Source organism: Penicillium citrinum (assembly GCF_028827155.1).
Source record: "Penicillium citrinum strain IBT 23319 chromosome Unknown utg000001l:1.0-4955037.0:1.0-4956770.0, whole genome shotgun sequence".
NCBI lineage: Eukaryota > Fungi > Ascomycota > Eurotiomycetes > Eurotiales > Aspergillaceae > Penicillium > Penicillium citrinum.
This window is the reverse complement of record NW_026622686.1, coordinates 3,452,707-3,475,220: the sequence shown is the minus strand read 5'-3', so window position 1 is coordinate 3,475,220 and position 22,514 is coordinate 3,452,707. Positions and strand designations below refer to the sequence as shown.

The 22,514-nt window shown below is 48.0% G+C and overlaps 8 protein-coding genes across 8 annotated transcripts; 3 read left to right on the top strand and 5 right to left on the bottom strand.

The window, feature by feature from the left end:
* Positions 1 to 80: 80 nt before the first annotated feature.
* N7469_001308 (uncharacterized protein) lies at positions 81 to 5,545 on the bottom strand (the record flags this gene model as incomplete). The annotated part of the gene is made up of 4 exons (XM_056640228.1): positions 81 to 4,634; positions 4,688 to 4,869; positions 4,935 to 5,258; positions 5,389 to 5,545. 4 exons carry the CDS (start codon positions 5,543 to 5,545, stop codon positions 81 to 83), a joined length of 5,217 nt encoding a protein of 1,738 aa, XP_056505985.1.
* Positions 5,546 to 8,814: 3,269 nt separating this feature from the next.
* On the bottom strand, positions 8,815 to 9,738 carry N7469_001307 (bZIP transcription factor; the record flags this gene model as incomplete). The annotated part of the gene is made up of 2 exons (XM_056640227.1): positions 8,815 to 9,557; positions 9,633 to 9,738. 2 exons carry the CDS (start codon positions 9,736 to 9,738, stop codon positions 8,815 to 8,817), a joined length of 849 nt encoding a protein of 282 aa, XP_056505984.1.
* A 394-nt stretch (positions 9,739 to 10,132) lies between these two features.
* N7469_001306 (uncharacterized protein) lies at positions 10,133 to 11,089 on the bottom strand (the record flags this gene model as incomplete). Its single annotated transcript, XM_056640226.1, has 1 exon — positions 10,133 to 11,089. The coding sequence occupies one exon, from the start codon at positions 11,087 to 11,089 to the stop codon at positions 10,133 to 10,135; it is 957 nt and encodes a 318-aa protein (XP_056505983.1).
* A 578-nt stretch (positions 11,090 to 11,667) lies between these two features.
* Positions 11,668 to 13,431, top strand: N7469_001305 (uncharacterized protein; the record flags this gene model as incomplete). Its single annotated transcript, XM_056640225.1, has 5 exons — positions 11,668 to 11,772; positions 11,832 to 12,299; positions 12,378 to 12,811; positions 12,886 to 13,094; positions 13,157 to 13,431. 5 exons carry the CDS (start codon positions 11,668 to 11,670, stop codon positions 13,429 to 13,431), a joined length of 1,491 nt encoding a protein of 496 aa, XP_056505982.1.
* A 1,805-nt stretch (positions 13,432 to 15,236) lies between these two features.
* On the top strand, positions 15,237 to 16,999 carry N7469_001304 (Amino acid transporter transmembrane; the record flags this gene model as incomplete). Its single annotated transcript, XM_056640224.1, has 7 exons — positions 15,237 to 15,415; positions 15,482 to 15,900; positions 15,979 to 16,119; positions 16,186 to 16,400; positions 16,463 to 16,660; positions 16,718 to 16,861; positions 16,916 to 16,999. 7 exons carry the CDS (start codon positions 15,237 to 15,239, stop codon positions 16,997 to 16,999), a joined length of 1,380 nt encoding a protein of 459 aa, XP_056505981.1.
* Positions 17,000 to 18,006: 1,007 nt separating this feature from the next.
* On the bottom strand, positions 18,007 to 18,246 carry N7469_001303 (uncharacterized protein; the record flags this gene model as incomplete). The annotated part of the gene is made up of 1 exon (XM_056640223.1): positions 18,007 to 18,246. The coding sequence occupies one exon, from the start codon at positions 18,244 to 18,246 to the stop codon at positions 18,007 to 18,009; it is 240 nt and encodes a 79-aa protein (XP_056505980.1).
* A 1,190-nt stretch (positions 18,247 to 19,436) lies between these two features.
* Positions 19,437 to 21,696, bottom strand: N7469_001302 (biotin--[acetyl-CoA-carboxylase] ligase BPL1; the record flags this gene model as incomplete). Its single annotated transcript, XM_056640222.1, has 4 exons — positions 19,437 to 19,945; positions 20,002 to 20,273; positions 20,324 to 20,875; positions 20,933 to 21,696. 4 exons carry the CDS (start codon positions 21,694 to 21,696, stop codon positions 19,437 to 19,439), a joined length of 2,097 nt encoding a protein of 698 aa, XP_056505979.1.
* A 143-nt stretch (positions 21,697 to 21,839) lies between these two features.
* Positions 21,840 to 22,342, top strand: N7469_001301 (uncharacterized protein; the record flags this gene model as incomplete). Its single annotated transcript, XM_056640221.1, has 4 exons — positions 21,840 to 21,901; positions 21,964 to 21,995; positions 22,056 to 22,120; positions 22,274 to 22,342. 4 exons carry the CDS (start codon positions 21,840 to 21,842, stop codon positions 22,340 to 22,342), a joined length of 228 nt encoding a protein of 75 aa, XP_056505978.1.
* Between the last annotated feature and the right edge of the window lie 172 nt (positions 22,343 to 22,514).

Here is a 22,514-nt window from a genome sequence, read left to right as displayed (position 1 = left end):
GTGTACATCCAGAAACGGTAGTGACAGGAGTAACAGAACATGCTATTGGAGAGTGAGAGGTTGCCAAGATCGAGAAGTCCTTAAAAACAATTAAGAGTACTCTTCTTCTTTTTCTTGTTGAGGGCGTTCATCCGCTCCTCTAGCTGGGCACGAGCAGCCTCTGCTTCGCGACGGGCACTGCGCTCCTCTTCAACAGCTTGAAGAGAAAGACGAGCCGAGTTGCGTTCCTTGCGAAGGGTAGCAAGCTCGTCCTCGAGTCCCCAAGCCTTCTTTTTCCAGCCCTCACAGTCAGTCTTGACCTTGCTGCTTTGGGCTTCGAGATCGCCAAGCGCTTCTTCAAGGGTAGCGGTCAGCTGTTTTTCGGCATAAAGATGTTTCTCGATGGTCCGGATGCGAGTCTCCTGGTCTTCGACAATCTGGGCATTCACCAGTTCCCTACTGGCATGACGAGAGCCGGGAGGAGAAACGCTGGTGGTGCCATTGCTTTGTGAAGCGATAGAAGGGAGTGGGGGAAGAGGAATAGCCGGAGGAGGGGAGGGCAGAGATGCAGCAGATGAGCTCTTTCGAAGGTTCGACGTGAGGGAGCTGCTTCGGTCATGGGTGCCGTCTTGGGATCCGCTGTTTTTGATTTGGAGCTCAAGCTGCTCGATCCGCACCTGATAAGTCTCGATTTCCTTTTCAAGAACAACAATCCTGGCCTTGGCATCCTCTAGAGCCTGATCGCGCTCTTGCTGAATGACCGAAAGACGATTATGGTGTTGGTCAAAGCTGCTGGTAATCTGCTCCTCGAGCTCCTCGACTAAGCGAACGCTCTTCTCCTTTTCGGCGGTAATCTCATCAACAAGTGCCTCCTTCTTCTTGACCTGCTCATCCTTTTGGCGAAGGGTATCTTCCAGTGTGGCAACCAAGAGAGCCAGCTCATTAACCTTGGCGTCCTGGGCGGAGCTCTTCTTTGTTAACTCCTCAACATTCACGCTGTCGATCTGCTTGCGAAGATCCTCATTGGTATCCATCAATTCAGCATACTTTTCAGAGAAGTGCTGCTTCTGGGCCAATACATCTTGAATTTGATCGGTCATGTTTTCCGCAGTAATTTCGGAGTTGAGCAAAGATGAGACAGATCCAAGAAGTTTGACCAGTTCATCGCGAGACTCGGCAATGTCCTTCTGCAAAGCCGCCATTGCCTTATCATGCTCGGCATCCTTCTCTGAGATGCGAGAATCATGTTCAGCCAAGACCGCAGCCCTGGTACGCTTCTCCAATTCGGCGAGTTCCTTCTCGTGAGACTCTTGAAGAGAGGCTAGGTCAGATTTGTGGGTATCAATAAGAGATTTGTGGGTGGTGATCTGCTGTTCGAGCTCCACAATCCGATCCTGCTGGTTGTCGGCCGTGCCGTTGTCGCCTTCTTTGGCTACAGAGAGTTGATTTTGAGCCTCGGCATGTGACCGCTCCAAATCAGCGATAGTGGCGAGCTGGGTACTAATAGTAGACTTGTGCAGTTCGATCTCGTTCTTCAGACTTTCCACCAACTCCTGCTGCTTGGATCGCTCACTCTCTAGGGTTTGTGCAACAACTTCCTTGTTGTCAGAGCCATTGGCAGCAACACGTTCAGCACGCATTGTCTCAACTGAAGCAAGAGCAGCCTCAAGCTCGACCAAAGTGGTTGAGAGCTTGTTTTCAGATGACTGCAGAGAAGTAAGAGCATTTTGATGCTTGTCTTTCCACTCGGTGAGTTCGCCTTCGAGAGCTACAATCTTCTTGTCTTGCTCCTCTGCCCCAGCATCCATGGCCTTCGTGGCAACCTCCTGGCTCTTCAGAAGACCATTCAAAGTTTCCATTTCGAACAGAAGCTGCTTTTCACGGGCCTCGTGGGCTTGTTTAAGCTCGTTGATTTGGTTCTCTTGAGCGACGATTTGGTCACGCAGCTGGCCGACCAAACCCATGTCCACAGAAGAGCCACCACCTTGCAAACTGGAGCGCTCCCGGGTCAGGCCAGAAATGATTGTGGACTTCATGTCCATTTCTTTCTTCACGCTTTGGTTCTCGGCTTCAAGCGACTGCAGTCGCTCCATGCGGGTCGCCAACTCATGCATAGTAGCATCCAGGTGAACCTCAAAGTTTTGTAGCGTTTCAGGCTTACCAGAGAGCTCCTCATTGGCAATGGTTCGCAGCGAGGTCAAAGAACGGTGAGCACGATCAACCCCAGAAAGGAGATTCTGACTCGTCATACGGCGGATCATTTTGAAACCAGGAGTGGTGGGAGAGCTCGTCTTCGCACGTTGGGCCTCAGCCTCAGCCTTCAGTTTTTCGACAAGTGAGAGAATCTCTTCGTGCTCAGTCTGAAGCTCAGCATACTTTTGAGTCATTAGGTCTGCACCCTCCTGGTGCTCTGCAAGAGCCTTGCGCATCTTTTCCAAATCATCGGCATCAGAAGCAGCTGTAGTCGATGGTGCAACGGGAGTGACTGGAGTCTCGGGCATATCGATCTTAGAATCTTCAGATGATTCGTGCAATGCAGCCGACCCCTCGGCCGAGGATAATTCCGATGAGAGCGATTGCGAGAATGAATGTTGTGCTCCAGATTTCGATATCGGAGCCTGGCCATCGTCTAAAAAAGAGACCGGACGGGAAGCCTCGTTTTGGGCAGTTGGAGCTGGGTGACGCACTTCATCCAGCTTATCCTGGCGAAGTGCCGTCAAAGCCTTCATTGCCTCCTCGTACTTTGATTCGAGAAGCTCGTAGTCATTTAGAGCGCTCTCGTGAGTGAGTCGCAAGTCGAATAGTTCTTGGGTAACAGTCTCAAGTTTGTCAGCAACAAACTGAGATTGAGCAGGGCTAGTAACAGGTTCTTCGCGAAGAGCCTCCGAGCGACGGGCCTCCAATCTGTTGGTGACATTCTCGAGAACCTCCAAATCGTCACTTGTTTCGCCAACAGACTGTTTAGCTTCCGCTACTGATTCTTCGTCAACCTCAATGATTGGCTCAGCGAGATCTTCGTCGGACTCGGGAATGGCCGTCTCGGCAGCTTCGTTGAGAACATCCAGAGATGGTGTATGTCGGTGGAACGCACTCTTGGACGCTGCAGGAGTATAAGAGGAATTGACGCCATTAGGGCCTTCGGGCTGTGTCTCAGCATGGTGATGGCGAGAGTCGAGATCCTGGAGCAGGTGATCCAACTGTCCGAGGCCTCTTTGGCGTTGAATGACATGCTCGAGCCGAATAACCTCTCGCTGCATCAACTCCATATCTTGGTCGGATTCTGCTAGACGATCCTCCAGGGTAGAAATGTATTCCTCACAGCTAGTTTCATTCTCACGGGCGCGACTGATTTCCTTGCGCAGTTCAGCCACAATAGCGGCATGTTTCTCCTCTCCCGTAGAAGCACCATCGAGCTTAGACTCTAGCTCGTGGAGATAGGTCTCGGTGCTGGCCTCTCGATCCAAGAATTTCTGGATACGAGACTGCAACTGGGCATTGACTGTCTCGACATAGGTACATTTAGTCTCCCGCTCGAGAAGAGTACTTTCCGTGGTCGCCAAAGAGGATCGGGTGTCAGACAAAGAGGATTCCAGAGCCTGTATAGTTTTCTCGTATTCGAGAACCACCTGCTCCACGGATTCTGCAAAGGAACGCGATCGCTGCATCCGCTCAATAGAGCTCTTCCCCACATCGGAAGTGGCATCATCGACCTCGCCATTGGCGGTCTCGCTATCGTTGGCCAAGTGAGAGATCAGCTTAGTATGACGTTGGCTAAGAGCATTATAGCTTTCTTGGGCATCCAGAAGCTGATTCTGCAGCTGTATCTCTCGCTCGTTCTTGCGTTCACTGCGTTCGGTTGAAGTTGTATCGCGACGCTCAGATCCCTCAGAGTTGCGGATTTGCTGTCGAAGAAATGCAACCTCTGCCTTCAAACGCTCGATCAAAGCATTTTTATCACCGTCCTCGGCAATTTGCTGAATCCGTGGTTTGCTCTGAATCGCGCGTGCACGTTGGGCATACTGTACAGTGTTGAGTGTTTCGCTCAAATGGAATTCAGCGGGGGTAACACAGGCGATCATATAGGTATAAGCGTTTCCGCCCAAGGAATCCTGAAGAAGACGAGTGAGCTTTGAGTCACGGTATGAGACGTGAGAGCCAGACTGGCGGGAGGAAAGCTGTGAGATGACTTTTCCGAGAGCCGCGAGGCCAGCATTGATCGAAATACCCTCCTTCGCACGTTCACCAGAGGCGCCGGTGTTCTTTAAGCGCTCGCTACCAGCCAAATCGACGAAATGGAGTTTGCTCTCGATGGTGATAGAATCACTACCCGAGAAAGAATCAACAGGCATGGACATGCGCTTCTCTTTTGGTGAGGCAGTTGGTTGGTTGCCGTTAGACTTTCGCTGGACCAGGTTCAAACTAAAGACAGCATGCGATCGGGACGACTTGGCATTGATGGCAGTTGAATCGGTTTGGCGAATGGTGGAGCCGAAGTTGAGAGCGCCAATCAGATCATCAAATGAGTTGATATTAACTTGATGGAGGCCAGTCAGGATGATGCGTCCCTTAGCATCTTCGCGGATTGAAACATTGCTTCGGTCATTGGCTGGAGTGGATTCGGGCAGGAGGAGATCTCGGAGGTGTTCGTTATAGATCTGCAATACCGATGTTAGAGAACCCTCGATAACGCTGTCAATTCCACTCATACCTCGACATAAGTTGCCTTGAGCTGCCAGTTCTTCTCTATGTTTAGCTTCCCAAAACTTGAGGCGGAGCTCATCGAGTATCGTTGAGGAGTTCGAAGTCCAGTTGAACTTGAACCATTGCGGGTGTGTTTAGAGGGGCCATCAAGCTTCTCGAACAAAGCTTGGGCGGCGCGAGGAATGATGCCTGGATAGGTTGAGATGATGAGCATGCTATAATATTTGTCACTGGTGTAAATGCATTGAACATACCCATTGCATCTGCTTTATTTTGCTCATTAGGACCTGAGGTACCCATCGTGTAAGATTTTCCGGCTCCTGATTGACCGTATGCGAGAAGAGAAACATTGTATCCTTGCACAAATGAGTTCACGCTGTCATTGAGATAATCCCAAACACCATCCTGATCCACAGTTTCTGGAAAAACGCGATCGAAGACAAACAGCTTGCGGCCCTGTGGTACATCTACCGCCAAACTGGTCGGAGCCGTGACATGGACCATAGATCGCTGGAATCGCTGGGGAATGAGTTCGTATCCGGGATCGGTCGGTTTGAGAGGCGGTCGCACTCGGACAGCTGAGAAGGTTAGATTAGCGATTTTAGATCTATAAGATGTCCCCCAGATCTATATCCACTTGGGGTTTGTTGCTGCGATGCGCGCGCATGGATACTCATCGTGAGCTTTTCGGGGAAAGGGACGACGTACCCACTTTGACAGCAGTTTTGCCATCTTCATCTGAAGCGCGACTTCCACCTTGTCGACTACTCATGCTCATGCGACTATTGCTGCGCGGAGTGCGCATCACCGCGCTGATGGGCCGCGGGGCGTTCCCCGTTGGCGAAGCTGGTGGTGAGACCGTCATCGCCCTTGTCGAAACCACGCTTCGTGGGAGAAAAGGGGGAGAGGACTGTTGAAAATTATCCGAGTGTAGGATTCACGGTCATGAGGCGTAAACAAGATCAAGATGTGGTCTAAGATGTGGAGGTCACAATAGTCAGTAACCCCTTTTAATTTTCTTGGGAGGGCCCAGCAGTTGACAAAGTCAATTTGCGGGCAGCGAATGAAGTGGGGGGAAGAGGGCGCATTCAATGGAACTGAAGCGACACACCTGTAGAGACCAGTCAATGTATCCCCCCGACACAATATCTTGAACTGACCCCTGGAGGAGAAGGGGGATAGAGGGTGTAAAAAGCGCAACGTCTGGAGAAGACCGTGCACGAGCTAAGCTGCAGGCGGTTTAGCCCCGATTAAGATGAAGGAGGAGGATTCGGTGAGTTGCTGTGTTTTTGGTGGAGACCGGGCAAGCGAGGCCTTGCAGATGCGGTCAGGGGCCGACGGAGGCTGTTTCTAAGTTTCTCTCTCTGTATCCGTAATTGATGGAGAAGATACTGTAGAAAGATGTTGATTGCGAAGAAGATGAGAAATAAGACAACAAAGCGAAGTGGAGGAGGAGGAGGAAGAAGTCAAAAAAGTTGACAGGTTCACAGTTTGTCCAGGATGGCTCCTTCCAGTTTCCCTCGTGCTTGCCTCGTTTGGAGGAGACTGGACAAGTCGCTCTGTCCCTCTCTTCACTTTCTTTCTTTTCTTCGCTCTTTCCCTCTTTTCTTCACGGAGCTTCCATGGTTGAGAATGTCCACTTCATCCACTCTCCACTTCTCCATTCTATTTCTATCTTCACCTCTACGGAGTACATGGTACTACTCCTGTGCTTCTACTCTTCTCTAACACTATTATAATGCCATTCATCGTTTCTTTGTACTATGTACAACTTGTGCCTACCTCGGTCTAGCCTCAGGGGCTGTTTGTTTCATATGCACCTTTAAGTTGTCGCTAGTTGGGGATTGCCGGGATGAACCCCCAAATTTCCACCTGTCCACGCTCAAGGGATTATCGATCTTCTCATTTTAATTTGGCTCATCCGGCCAGACGCGCAGCCATTTGGACTGTCGATCGCTGCCCTCTGCCTTTGTGGATGGAGACGCGAAGCCCATGAGACGGGCCATTCAGACCAATACGGAAGTTTCTCCTGCTATATGGCTCCACCGTCCAGTCCAAGCTAAACACGCAATGTGGATGACCGAGGAGGAGGGAAAGATACTCACGTTCGGTGTATTCGTGAAGAATGAATTCACAAACAAACAGACATCCTAAGATCCAAATATTACCTGGAGTATACTAAGAGCACTCGGTAATATGTGTTCTTAGTTCTTTTGTCGATCCTGTGGCAGTTCCTCCGCAATTCACGTGGCTTATCCCAAAATTGAGTGGAGGTACATGATAGTACTATGCACACCGTATCACCAGCCTTCATTCAGCTCCAGTCTACTCGGTCCGGTGGAAATTAAAAAGTCTCGCCCGACGTGGTTCTCAGTCCAGGCCAAGAGTCGTGCCAGTTCGAGGCTGGCAGACACATGATCGACAGGTTCGTGGTTTAAACGGTTGCGCCGACGCCGCCCCCGCGGACATCATGAAACACCGATAACTCGATCCTGAAGCTTGGATCAAATTAAACCCTAATCATTCATGCCCATGACCATTTGACCGGCTGTCATCAAGGACTACTTTTATGCCGTACCGAGCTCCCACTCGGCTTCGGCTTGTCTTAATCCACAACGGTATGGAGAATCCAACGGCGACTGGCACGACTCCACTTAATTACCAAGTCGACACCAAATAGTATTCAAATATCCAGATGCACATACGAAACATCAAACGATATGCTGATACTATGCCCATGATGTACTTTCATTGCCTTAGCACTAGCAGATATACCTGCACAGCAAGTGTCATATACAACCCTTCTAAGTCATATTGGAAATCATTATTTATTAACCACCATTAATTGACTATCCCTTCGGAGTCCGTGTAGAAGATCCGCTAAGCCCACCACTGAACCTTACAGGATAATCCCAGCGATCTTGGTTTAACGTCCTATGTAGCATCCTGGCTCGTGCGAACGCTGACCGGCAATGTCGGATCCTCGCCTGTTTGCAATGGCCAAAGGCCCCATTAATTCCAAACTCGGATGTACCTGCACCGAGTCAGAATGCGCGAAGCCGATATAGGTATCAAAAAAATCCTTCACTTAAACAAAAAAACAAACTTCTTGAGCACAAACTGATGTATACTGTACGGAGTACATACATAGTACATTATTTATGTATCTTGTGTGGTGGACCCACTCTGGCAGATTAACACGCGGTTGGCATTTTTGCGTCAGCCGTACAGTAGATGAGTCCGGAAAATGTAGCCCAAAGGGGTGAATGGTTTTTTTTTACCATCCTGGAGTCTCGAAAGTAAGATACTCAAATTGGGTCTTGTTAATGTTAGGACAATTTTGAGCAACTGCGAGTATTTTGAAAGCTTGATAGATTTCTATCACTGGGTTGAATCACTTACATGCACACCAGAACCGGAATTCGTCACAGGTACACATGTTTAGTTACATACGCTGGTCTAATAATAACAAAGAGCCAATCGGATAAATCAATAGATTGAATTAACATCAATTGTGTCTGATTGGTAAATTGTTCAGGTTATTCAAGGAGCTGCAGACTTGGCGTGTCTATTGCTATACAGCTCATGCACTAGTTAGTAGATCATACGCCTGTGGTCCAAGCAAGAACAGATAATCGAACCTTCGAGCCCACTCGTTTAAAGGGATAAAGTCTGTCTTAAGCCAGGTGGCACCGTTTGACTCGCGTTAAATCTTTATACTTTATTCAGACCAGTTAACCGGGCCAGGTCCAAATTCCGAGGCAAGGGGGTTGCTGTTAGCTCTATGATGCATAACGGACCTGTTTTTTACTGTACATACGTAAAGTATCAAGAAGAGACGAGTCATGTCCATCAGATAAGCGCTGACCTTAGTTCTCTTTCTGTAACTATTTTTCGATTGATTCATTACAGTACTTCCGGAAATCTGATATGATTGGCAGTGATGGACTAACTAACTTGCAGATGGCGCTAGCTTGCATAATATGGACTCGGTGAGAGATATAGCAAGGGCAGTTCGTATTCTCAAAATAGGTCCAACATACGCGTTGTCGAATCCATGATGAATCGAAGCATATTTACATTTTAATGGTGAATATCTATACCGGCAACTATAATTTCTCCACCCAACCCAGGTCAGTCTTCGCACATCAGGCCAAAAATGCGTTTCCAAACCAGAGGCTTTTCTCCTCTGTGTACCCTCCAAAAGTTCGTCGACCGGAGGAGCTCAGGACAGCCTTGGAGGAAGGTGCCCCATTTCTTAGCAAAGTCTTCGTTAACCTCCCAGTTTTGCGGATCCCAAGGTGCTCCCCACACGAGGATTGAAGCATTGCTTCTGTGTGTGTCCCAGAATGCTGTTAGGTCATGGCACAGTTCGTCATCATCAAGATGATCACCCGCCCTGATGAGGTTGTCCCGCATGCGTGGGAATGGGAAGATGTCGAGCCATGGATGATGTGGAATTTCTCTCTGCAAGTCTGTTGGGCGTAAACTGGCGGGGGTGTTGTTCTGTTCTTTGCTGGCATGGGGACCATCGATACAGAAAATGGAAACGGTGTCGTCCTGACACATCCACTCCGCGGCCATACCCAAAATAGCTGCATTCTGGTAAGCTGCCCGGAGTACGTTCATTCTGCTTAGATTGATAAGAAGGTCGGTTTGTGGCGAACCGCCAAGATAACTGCTCATGGCTCTCCTTTCAAAGTCCGCCATTAGCTCATGCACACCGGGAGGGGCAAATGTGCAGCGAACATGCTCCGCCTGCGATAGCCTGCATGTAATCGAATCCGACTGTGGGCTGGAAGAGCTCAATAACGGAGGGTCATGGCCATTATTATCTGGCTTATAAGACTTTTTGTCACCTTGTCGTCGACGTAACCCTGCACAGAGCGCAAATGCCATTCATCAGCAAGGGCTCGCTCGGTAGTTAGGAAAATGATTGGTGGATGCCTCACTGAAGGCTCTTTGGTTGAGGCGATTCTGGGCTCTGCGCCGTATAACCGGATCGGTCACCCCGGTCCAGTCATCCATATAGTTAACAAGTGCTGTCTGCTGCGACATCTGCTGCAGGTTGGGGATGGTGGGACAGCAAAGACGGAATAATGTAGCTAGCTAGGTGTGTACGCGATGCCTGTGGACGAAGATGAAAGGAAGTGGTCTCTTTAGGAGATTTGTACGCAGGACGCTTACATCATGGCCGTCATTGGTCCGTTGCGAGCTAATGGAGTGTTCGAGGTGGTGGATGTCTTGGCGTACCTTATTCCACCCCCGCTCATTTTCTTGGCATCTGGCGGGAGTGCTTAGGTATACTTACTTGCAGGGCTTGGACTCCTTCTATTAAGAACACCAGCGCAATGTCAATCTCCATGTAACTGCGTATATTATGCCTTCTCCGGCTACTCTATTTACAAGCCCATCGTATAGCCCCATCCCACAGCGATCTGCTCTAGCTTCCTTACATATCAATACGGAGTTCCATTACTTTACCTCCTCTGGATCTGGTATTGTTGACCGGGTGGCCTGTTTCGCCCCCAGTCGTTATGTACAAAGATCCAACACCTGACTTTCGCCCGAACGCAGCCGAAGTGGCCGACATCAGTGCCGTTGAATTCGGATGCCCTGCAACGACCTCCCGGGTCCCATTTATGAAAAAGCGCGTCACAATGTTATCCCTAAGTCCTGCAAGATACGCAACGCCTTCTGAGCTAATTGCAAAATCGTCCACCAGTACACCTCGGGCGATGACTTCATGCGGACCCAGAGCATGGCCAGTCTTTGTATTTATCGGTATGCGACAGAAGATGCGTTCCGGGGTATTGACGTAGTAGATATACCCACCATGCATTTTCAAGCCATTGATCCCCAGCAAAAGACCCTCTTTTGTGTTCGCTGCCATGGTCTTGTCCCTAAGGATCACCGAGGAATTTCCAGTACGGGTATCTAGTCCCCATACGAGGCCAGCCTCGGAATCTGAGATGGCGACTCTTCCAGCCTCATGGTCCAACGTTGTCATGCCGTTAAGGTTTCCGGCGCGCAGTGTGGCTAATCGAACCGGGTTCTCCTCTTGGCCCTCATTGAAATTCACACTCCAGATGGAATTTGGAGTGATGACAGCAAATAGATCTGGCGAAAGCTCCGAGATGCCCGCGGCCATTTTTTCGTCGGCGAAACGGTGAACCAGACGGGCCTCGCTGCCTCTAATCTGGGTAGATAGCATGATCTCCCAAACTTCTGGAACATTCACTAAGGTTACCAGGATGTTACCATTGGCCCGAACGGCAATATTTTCGACCCAAGTGCCGTTGGGGAATTGATAGACTTGACGAAGATCACGAGAATTGAGATCAAACGATTTTCCAACCGAGGCAAGTAATAGTAGAGCGGTATAGATGAACGCTATGTGACCAGCCATTCTGAAGACAGACTCCAACTTGAATGCTGGTAAAATTAATAATTTACGAATCGCTTGGTCGCAAGGAACTTTATACAGATAGAATACTTGGCAGGGGGTGAAATGTTGAGATCCACATCTATGTACAAGATGTTCTGGGCACACGTATCTTGAGGGTCGATTGTAGACCGTGAAGAAGTATACTAGTAACGAAGCCAGGATGAGTGGCATATGAATATGTATAAGCTGAAGTCAACAGACGAATAGGATTTCTCCAGTAAGCAGCTTGCAGAGCTCTGTGTTGATGTAATGCAGGGGCATGTAACAGAACCAATGATACAGAAGCCTGAGGATCGGAGTTTGCCTATGGCCGAGACCTTGCCGATTCACAGTAAGCAAACTACAGAAACCTGCATACTACATACTGCATTACCATAATATATGTTGATCAACAAACAAGATAATCATTAACATGATGTCGCCTCAAAGTACGTAAATCTACAAGGGAGGCTGTCGCAGGCGCAGATAAATAGCAGAACCTCGCCGAAGTATCAAAGACTCGTAAGTTGATATTACTGATTCAGAGACCAATATTGATAATGAATCCGGCATTTATCGCCGTCCTCTTTGCGATTCCTTCTGCCACGGCGTTGGGAGCAGTTGAGCCCAGGCAGGACGCCACAAACTTGTCTTGCATACAAGCGGTATGCTTGTCTTCTTCACCATCACAATAGCCTTGTCTGGCTTCCTAATCCATTGTCAGTGTTCCCGCCTGGCTCGCAATACTGTCTACCGTACGGACTTTCCTGGAAATGGCAATCTTAAAGTCTGGGACGCCAAACAACAAGAGGTTCAGTCCGCTTGCCGCGTTCAACCTACATCTACCGACGATGTTGCAGACATCTTGAGCGTAGTCCTAGATACGTCTTGCAATTTTGCAGTCAAGAGCGGCGGACATGCACGGTACCCCGATGATTCTGTCTCCGTTGGTGGGGTCACGATTGACCTGCAAAAGATGAGGTCCACGGAGATTTCCTCGGATCGGAAATCCGTCAGACTAGGTGCCGGCCATGTTCTGTACAGCATGTTCCTGGATCTCGAGAGACATAACCTCACTACAGTTGGAGGCAGAGCTGCTGATGTTGGTATTGGTGGGTTTGTTCTCGGAGGCGGATTTTCAAACCTTTCGCCCGTATATGGCCTGGCGAAAGATAATGTCTTTCAGTATGAGGTATGGCCAGCCTCCATACTCAACATTGGAATGCACGCATTAGTACGTATACGATACTAACGGGCTCCTCGATCAAAGATCGTCCTCCCCAATGCCACAGTGGCAATTGTGAATGAACGTACGCAACCCGATCTCTACTTTGCTCTTCGCGGAGGGATGAACAATTTCGGCATCGTAACATATTTTACGATGAGGGCGGTCGAACAGGGCCAGATATACTCCGGGGAAAAAACTTACAAAGCAGACCAGAGAATTGCTATTACAGAGCAGGCCTACGAGCTTACAACCCGCTGGAAAAATGATACCGTGATGTCTTTCTACTACGGTTTCGGCTATGACCAGAAGACGGATGAATACAGTATCTCAGTAACTCAGACATATTCCCAGCCGATACTTGATCCGCCCGTCTTTCGGAAGCTCAATCAAATTCCGTCTGAATCTAGCACCACCCGGGTTGACTGGCTAACAGAGTTTAGTAAGGAGGTGGCTTCAGCAACGCCTCCCGGTGGTCGGTAAGGGCTCACTCTACCGTAGTGACTTAGACTCACTTTGCTAAGGACTTGCCGGCTAACTGCAGTGGGTGCAGAAATCTGTTCGCGACCGTGACGTATAGTCCGTCCGCGGAGCTGGACCGGGAAATCCAGGATATTATGGCCGAAGAACTCCAGTCAGTCAAGAAGACTCCAGGATTATCCCCGAATCTTGTTATCCAGCCATTATATGAAGGCGCCATCCGTGCTGGGAAGCAGCGAGGTGGGAGTGCTGGCGGTACAGATGCCGATGGTCCACTTACAGGTAAGCCCAGAGGATCAGGATGCCCTCCCGGAAATAAGACCACAGCTTCTAACTATCGGCAGTCGTTCTATTGACCACACTTTGGAATGAGGTTGCTGATGATGATGCCATGGCTACTTTTGTGAACAGATGGGTTGAGAGATCTGAGGCTGCTACCAGAGATGCGGGGAAATACCACCCTTGGCGCTATATCAACTATGCAAGTAAGGAGCAGGATCCATTTTCGGGGTATGGGGAGGAAAGTCTGCAGCGGCTCAGGAGCATCCAAGCGAGGATTGATCCTAATGGTGTGTTCAGCTCAACTGGGCTGTGCAGAGGGTATTTTAAGTTGCGGTAGTTTCCAAACCACTACAACTTAAAATACCAAGGTTAATAGGAAAGTGCCTTCGGGCATTAGGGAAATGACATAGAAGTTAGCTTTGCCGTTGCTGTAAATCTCCTAGTATAAAATTTGCTGAAATATCCCGGTGGCTGGGATAATAACCTTATTATCATCTCAGTCTCATTCCAATGAGACTGAGATGATGTGCATACATATATACTTGTCTTTTGGTCTACTTGTGTCTTAGACAATACAGGCAGCATAACATACAATTAGACTACGGCACCAACCGCAAAAACCGCGATTATCCAAAGACCTAGCCAAAACCGCAGTGGATTTGGTATTCATTTCAAGACCTCACAAATTTGCGGTTGATTTTGGTTAGTATTTCAAGACCAAATCTACAACCGTGCCGCAGTGAACTCTCCACAGAAGGTTTCTTTAAGTCTTGTTGAGCTTAAGACAAGTGATTTACAAAAGCCATGTCTACTTTGAAAATCTTGAAACAGGCTCCTCTTACCCCTTTGGAAGTTTATTAGAGATTATTTGAACAGATTTGGATCCACCATGGGCAAACATCACCAATTCAATCAGCAAGGGTAACAACCTAATTGTTTTACATCCATCCTTGTCAAAAAGGATGTATGCTTTCCAGGTAATCCCTGGATGCCCATCCGGAAGATGACGATTACCTGATCGTCATGTTCTCAAGTCACGCAAAAACAAAGATGAGCGTGTGTCAGGTGAGCTTGGAATATGTATTCTATTGTTCATGGATCCATCCTGTACGCTGCTTGTAGCCAATCTCTCGTGTTATTAGCTACCTAGCCGTTAAAAATGAAGGATCGAGCAAATCCTCTATGTTTGAAGATGGACAGCGTGGGTCCCGCCAATTGTGAGGATGGCAGAGTGGTCCTGAAAGACTTCCTTAGCCATTAAGTAGGAATGAGGAGCTGTTCAGAACATTGCTTGGATTTGGTCTTGTTTGTACTTTAGTCCCCATGGTTGATAACTTATATGAATGAAACACCACAGGCGGAGACTTCCTTTTTGGAAGGAAAAGCCATTTGGTCTTTTAGGGCTCGACGGAATGATGTCGAGGTCCTGCCGGGTAGGCGACTCCGAAAGCGGGAGGCCTTTCCGACAAAGCAGATGCCCCAGATTTCGTGCTGTGCCACGAAATTAGACAAGAAAACCAGGAATCTGGGGAAAGGACTGGGGTAATCAAGTGACTACACTATTGAGAGGAAATTGAATACAAGCTTGTGAGCCCTTTATATCTCGTGAAACAAGTTCCATACGGAGAAATTCACCGAACCCTGCCCTAGAATCAGCATACCGATAAGCGTAATACGGCACCTTAACCCTAGAGCGCATCAGATAGGGCTCCTATCTCTCTCTGAACAGGCATGCCTTTCCTTGCACCAGCGCCATCTTATGTCCTACCATCATCGCAGAGACCTGCTTTATCTAGTCGACTATATGGAGTCCGGAGAAAACCCTATACCCACAATCCCCTGATGTCTATCAATACGTCCCTAATTGAATAGTTTCGAGTATCAAATTCTCCAAAATGGAAGGAGAGTATCACTTCCCCGCAAGGAATGGGTCTGGGGCAATGTTCATCATGTTCCAGGGTTCCCTTAGTAGTATGCCCCAGGTCAATTTTATCTCAACGATTATTTTGCTTTTCTTCACAAGTACCAACTAGTGCTTTTATTACTCTTTAAAGACTGTTTGGAATTATCTCATCGTATGATCCAGGGTTTTACTAAACTACCAATCCCTCCATATTCAGAATATCACGATTGAAAACGGAAATGACCACCACGACGCGGCCTCAAATAGTTGACATTGAGCCAACCCGTGTCGACACGAATCAGGAGTGGGCTGACGACACTATCGACATTGACCAAAAGCCTGACCCTACGCCACAGCGTCAAGATGCGTTTGGCAATGAAGAGCTTGCAGAGGTCAAGTACAAGGTTTTGAAGTGGTGGTATGTCGTTGCCAAGCTCCTTAGGAAACTAATGCTTCTCGGTGACTGATCTAACGTACGACCCAGGCAAGGTGGTCTGCTCATGGTTTCTGAAACGATCTCCCTCGGCATATTGTCGCTTCCTGCTGCCGTTGCAGGTATGGGGCTTGCACCGGCTCTTGTTGTGCTCATCGGCATGGGCCTCCTAGCCTCTTATACGGGTTACCTCATTGGCAAGTTTAAAACGAGATATCCTCATATTTCTAGCGTGGCCGACGCAGGTGAAGTATTGATGGGCCGTTTTGGCTATGAGTTGTTTGGGACAGCCCAGCTGCTCTTTCTTGTGTTTATAATGGCAAGCCATATACTCACGTTCACTGTTGCTCTCAATTCTATCACGAAACATGCCACATGCTCAATTGTTTTTGGTGTTGTTGGGATGATTCTTTCCTGCATTTTGTCCTTGCCACGGACATTAGAGAAGATGTCATGGCTATCACTTGTTTGTGCGTCTTATATTGACTCTCTTTCCATTACTTCCTGACTCATGGACAGAGATAAACAGAGCTGACGCTTTCATTTAGCTTTTATCAGCATTCTCTCTGCGGTCATGATTTGTATGATTGCCGTTGGTATCCGAAATCCCGAATCAATCGTTCATCCGACAGTAGAAACAGATTTGGTCACTGGCTTCACATCTGCTGCAAACATTGCTTTTTCTTACGGTAAGAAAGTCCCAATCGTCGAATCAGAAGACTTCCACAAACGACAATCCCATTAACAATGCCCAGTCAGCCACAATACATTCTTCACCTTCATCGCCGAGTTGAAAGATCCCAAGGACTTTCCTAAGGCCCTCGCCCTTCTCCAGACTGTTGATATGACTCTCTACATTGTTGCAGCCGTTGTTATTTATCGATATGCTGGTGCCGATGTCACATCCCCAGCATTAGGATCTGCCGGTCCCCTAGTGGCTCGTATTGCATATGGAGTGGCTCTTCCTACGGTAAGTCTTGTCCCTGTGGAGAGCCTTATTTAACAACGGAAGCATACTAAGCGATTTTCCAGATCGTAATCGCAGGTGTCATAAATAGCCACGTAGCAGCTAAAGCTATCTATATCCGCGTGTTTGCTGGCACAGATCGTATGCATAAACGAGACTTCGTTGCTGTTGGCTCTTGGGTCGGCATTGCAGCAGGGCTCTGGCTGCTTGCATGGATTATCGCAGAGGCAATTCCCGTTTTCAACAACCTCCTGAGCCTCATCGTATGTTTTCCTGTTACTCTTCTGGACTCTTTCATCTGGAACTAACTTTCAGGCTAGACTGCCCTTTTCGGTAGTTGGTTTACCTTCGGATTTACGGGTATTTTCGGGCTGTACATGGATAAGGGTTTATGGTTTGCCTCACCTAAGAAGACTTTCCAAACAATGTTGAATACCTTTGCTATCACTGTTGGTGTTGTTTTGGTAGGTTACCCTGTGAGATTCTTCAAAAAACCGAATTACTAATATCAGATCTAGTGTGTTCTTGGTCTTTACAGCTCCGGCAAGACTATCCACGATAACCCGGGAAGCTCCAGCTTTTCCTGTGCAGACAATCAGTGATTTTTGACGGACAGACTATTCATGTACATACTTGATCTATCTGGGGGACGGAAATTATAGAATCGGCATGTATAACAGCCGATATCGACATGCTCTCATGACTCATGCCATTTTCTTAGTGGCTCAATTGTATATCTTTCCAATTTTCCACGACCATACACTATAAACCCTCACAGTGTATAATTTAATTAGAAAGGTACATCTGTTAGTACTCGTATATTTCTCAAGGACTCGGATACCCAATGATTTTAAATTGCTAGGAAATAGATCGAACACCTATCATTAAAACCCTGAATGTTCTCAGATTTTATTTCTTCTGGATTATCGTCATTGACCTTAAAAGTCCAATGCAATTCGTTTTTATCGGACGTTGGGTTAAGGTTGCATCGTAGAGATCACGTCATTAACTTACTTGATGGCTAGTAGATGCTAGGACCTGTCTGCCAAAACTAGATCCATAGGAGTCCGCTTTCGACAGCTAGTAAACAATGCCCACGTTAGAGAATTACTACAATCCTTGTAGTTTAAATAATAGAAGGTTCTTGTACGAAGCTCGAATGGTATTTAGCACCTACTACTATACAGTGGTGCTAATAGCACGACAACGTGTCCTAACTTAAATAACATACTTGGCGCTTCTTTATTTCACTCATCATCCTCTTCACATGAATGCTTGTTCTAGCAATATTCGCACCAATGAGCTTTCAAGTGTTTATTCCTCGTCATTTTGCACCTGGATTGAATGCTTAAGCATCCTTGTTCTCAATATAGAGAAATTAACGATCCAGTTGCCAGGAATTATAATTTCATTCGATGATCAAAGAGAGACAAATATTTGACATAGCTGTAAGACGAAGTCAAGAGAGGATCGACCAAGTCCGTTTTCTTCCCCGCCCATATATTCACCCAGCAAAACTCCTTTAGAGAATGCACGGCAAATGTCCAAGCCTTTCATAGTCGGAATTCAGTCGCAGCTTCGATCAATGCACATGCCAGGGTCGAAGTGCTTATTTCTGGCCCTTACAGGCGGCGTTCTCAGCAGCGCACTGAGCCTCGTTGGGGTCACCGGAGGAGCGGCAGGTGTCGAAGGCGTCGGCGCAGCAGGAAGCGTGCTCAGCAGCGCACTGGGCCTCGTTGGGGTCGCCGGAGGAGCGGCAAGCGTCGAACTTGTTCTGGCACTGAGTGTTGGTGGTGGCCATGGCGAGGGCAGCGAAGGCCACGGTGAAGAGAGCAGTCATGCGGACCATTTTGGCAGTATTGTAGGGTTTTAATGGAGGCAGTGAAGAGAGATAGATGAGGATGATTGTTTGATGCTTTTTCTCACCAGGATATCATCACCCTTTTATATTTTCAAAAACGCAGGTCTTGTCTCGAGATACTATTACAGTACGTTCACTACGCTAGTACAGTGTTCCAAGTTAATACCAAGCGGTCAATTGGCTTCACTTTTGGGTATAGTGGATCACGTTGTCGTGGGAAAGATCGTCCGAAACAGTGTCTTTCCAGAACAAGGCCGTCTAGCGGTGGATGGAATATTGGCTATTTCGAGAGGATCGTCTGAAACACCGGATATCTATTGGGAGGGCAAGGTCAGACGAGAACAAGCTGGGAATTTAGAGATTTGGCCTTGTGGGTCTGAGGTGGATTGAAATGTCTTGGAATTGTACGACGAGGAAACCCCGATATTCAACGGTAGACATACAGTACATGTAGGGGAGAAATGATACGAAAGCATCGAGTTTCTGAGGATGTTTGAATTCGCTTAAACTCCAGTCATTGTTGTGAGCTATAAGATCCGTGGATAAGGTGAACTTTGATGCATCCATGGATGCTGTTTACCCAGCGAAGTTAGCAATTGATCACCCGCGCCCACTTTACATACTGTAGTATTGTCCACTATCGATGATCAGCGCCCCATTTTTAAGGGGATGGCTTGAGAAGGGACGGGGCATTGTTGAAGGCTAAGCATTTTTATGAAATTCATGCTGAGAATCATTTCAGAACATAGTTGCCTGGACAGACGTGTTGGGGGCACAGTAATAAAAGAAGCATCATTCGTATACTCGTATTCTTTTACGTGTATAGGTCCCGTGGCACACTGAACTGAACGGTAGGTCTTTCCGATGGCTAGGGTAATCGATGGTCAATATCGTCTACTGATGCAGTGTTGTCTCAGCAGAAGACTGCAACTCGAAAATGGCCCGTGAGGGGAATCCACGGGCAGCCGGGATTAGAGAGGTACTATTGGTCTTTAATGGAGCATGGGTAAACGAATCCATCGATGTTTTGGACGCATGGATTATCCATTCAATGTAACATCGGGGATATACTTTAGATCTATGTATCGAATATTGAACAAACAGTCGGTCAAGACTGCGTCAAGACAATGGGTAAATGCAAGCCAACACAGGCGGTATTAACCGGGACGTTGAGCTTTTCAAACCTTTCGCTTGACGAGGCCCTTGAGGAAGTCGAAGCTATTACTATCGCTCTGCAGCTGCCAGACTCGACCAGTGGGTCGGTCATTCCACCCCAATTCCTCAGCAAGTAGCAAGCCGTAGTCCCGGGTGATTCCCTGAATTCGAGCACGGGCACCGCCCTCCTCCTCAAGCGTGACGATTTGGTGCATGTGGAGCCAGTCGTCGTAATACATCTCCTCGAAGTCACGGTCAAACCCGGTACGAAGAAAGCGGGTATATAGGTCCTCAAATGTTGTCAAAATACGCGCAAGCAATTTTTCGAGAGTCACAGGGTATGCGGCGGCAGCCCCGGGTGACGCATATCGTGCAGCAAGAGCAGTAAGCGCAGTAGTGGGAGAAGCGTTTGTGGCGTTAATGCCAATGCCAACAACAGAGATATACTCGTTTGACATGAAGTGAGAGTTGACAAGAATGCCGCAAATTTTAGTATATCGTTTCTGCTCTGGATCCTCTGGATCAAGGGCATCTGCGGGGGACCATCAGGATTTGGGTGAAAGATGACTTGGCAGAGAAGTCACTTACAGATATCATTTGGCCACTTCATCTTGACAGGCAACTTCTCATAACCCTTGGCATAGCTCTTGATACCTTTCACTACAGCCATGGCTGACAGATACTGAATGAATACTACGGGAGCTGACTGGATCTTCTCAATTGGATGCTTCACAACGGTTGAGAAGAGCAGTGAGCCGGCTGGTGAAATCCAAACATGTGAACCCCGACCACGACCGGCCACTTGGACCGTCGCAGTAGCAGTAAAGCCTTGTGGCAACGTGCGAAGCAGCTTTGTGTTTCTAGAGCTTGTCAGCTCCATGTAGGGATCACTCCCGCCAGAGTAACTTACTTCTCGAGAATTGTATTAGTACTCGTCAAGACTTCACCATACAAGAGATTCGATCCGAATGTAGATGCACCTTCTCGAGACTCGGACTGATATTGCTGAAGGTTGGCATAAAATGCGTGGTGGTTGAAGTACGGAGTGAGTTTAGAAGATGGGAAATCGTCGTGAATTACGAGCCGTTTCACAATGGCCTGGTAATCAACAAGGCCGTCGCCACTACTAGGGAGCGAATCCTCGAGCTCGCTCAAACTCCATGCACCGGGACGCTCAATTCGGAAAGTATCGTTCTCGTCTTTGAGATATTCGCTCTCGTTCTCATTTGTTAGATCAGGCGCAAGCAGAGACAATATCTCCAATGGTCCCTCGGCGTCAAGCCCAGAAACATGCCAGGATGATAGCGAGGGTACAGTTGTGTCCTGTGCCACTTGCAGGCCAAGTTTGGCTAGACAAGCCTTCAGGAAGTCTGTACGCTCTTTATCATCAGCATTAATGGCATCCACGACGTCTTTGAAGCCAGGCGGGCCGTCTTTCGGGTTGAGATTAGCAGCAGCAAACCTAGCAAATAAAGATCAGTACATCGGCCAACTCTGGTGGAACATCTTAGTCACATACTCCGGATGAGGTCCTGTCAAAATGACTGCACCATCGCCAACTTTACAGTATACAACAGCAGCAGCGCCCTCTCCGGGGTCAACATTTAGTTCCTCGGAATAATTGGCGAGCACTTCCACCCCTTTGTCCTTGAACTTTGGCGCATCCACGAAGACACCGCCACCATTATAGTACGACCTGAAATGTGTAGGTATCGTTCTTACATTGAATGAATCTTTGGAAACGTCCAATCCTACCGCTTTTGCTCCAGCCTCGCTATGATAAACGAAGCCTGGGAATGCCCCACCACGACAAGTGCCAGGGAAGAATGCCAATTCACGTTCTCCAATGACTTCCATTGTCTTATCCCCGACTTCGAACTCACATCTGTTGCAGCCATAGTAACCACCTGCGCAGAACCCCAAGTATTTACCTCCAAGACGAACGAATTGTTTGATGCGCCGATTTCCCGCACCATTAAGGGTGCGGCCGTAGCCCAGGTCTGCTCCACCAGGGATCACTAAGAGAGCGCAAGTTGCTGTCCAAGGCTCTTTGAGTAGCATATCACCTGTGACTGGGGCGACGGCATAGTGGGAAGCTAGTAGACGGCGCAGTGTATAGACGCAGTGACGAACTGAGTCAACAGTTGTTCCGTTTCCTGTTGTACCGCTGTCGGTAAGCAAGCGGCTGAGTTTATAGGCTGAGTGGTTGATCGCACCGGAATAGACCAAGACATTAAGTCTTTTGCCAGTCAAATTGGCATTGTTGCCTGTTGGCGCGGCCATTGCCAAATGCGATGGTTGTTGGGAAATTGGAGAATTGCGGGCGTGGACGATAAGATAGTGACAGCTCCGGTGCGGCGTGATTGCCGATGCCAACCGCCAATTCGCCGCATTGCCCATACACACACTCTCTCATACTTTCAATCATGTCGAACAACGCAGAGCAACCACATGTTGAACAGGAAGAGGATGATGAGCCCGATGAATGGTAATTGATCTTTATTATTTCCCGTGTCCAGTCTCGGAATGGTGTTAACGAAACAACAATAGGGACAAGCGCATCTTTAGCACCGGCTGTCACGGTGAGTCCTTTGAACCACCATTTGTAGAGAAGATTGATATGCTCACACCCAATGGAATAGCCGAGCAAGATAAGATGAACGATTGCTACTTCGCGAAGAAGGATTGGCGCGAGTGTAAAGAAGAGGTGAGACAAACCTTCTCGTCTTCAGCCTTCCACATCAGCAGACTGCCCCTGGCAGTATGTCAAAAAACTCGAATGGTTGCTTGAGAGGAACCATACCTAACTTCCACCGATATTTCACCGAATGAACATGATACTAATCAGATATCATTACAGATGGAAGCTTTTCGCGAATGTTGGAAGCAAAAAGGCAATGACCAGCGCACTCAGACCAAGGACGCATGATATGCAACGAATGGCGTCCAAATTGTTCCGTGTATTCCATTCGATTATTTTCTAGCGTTCTCAATGTACAATATTATCTTCCGTCCCATAATTTCTCTCAGCTTCAAGCAGAAACTGTCCCATCAGCTCATACACCGTCATCACGTGATCCCTCACATCAATCGGCGGCGCA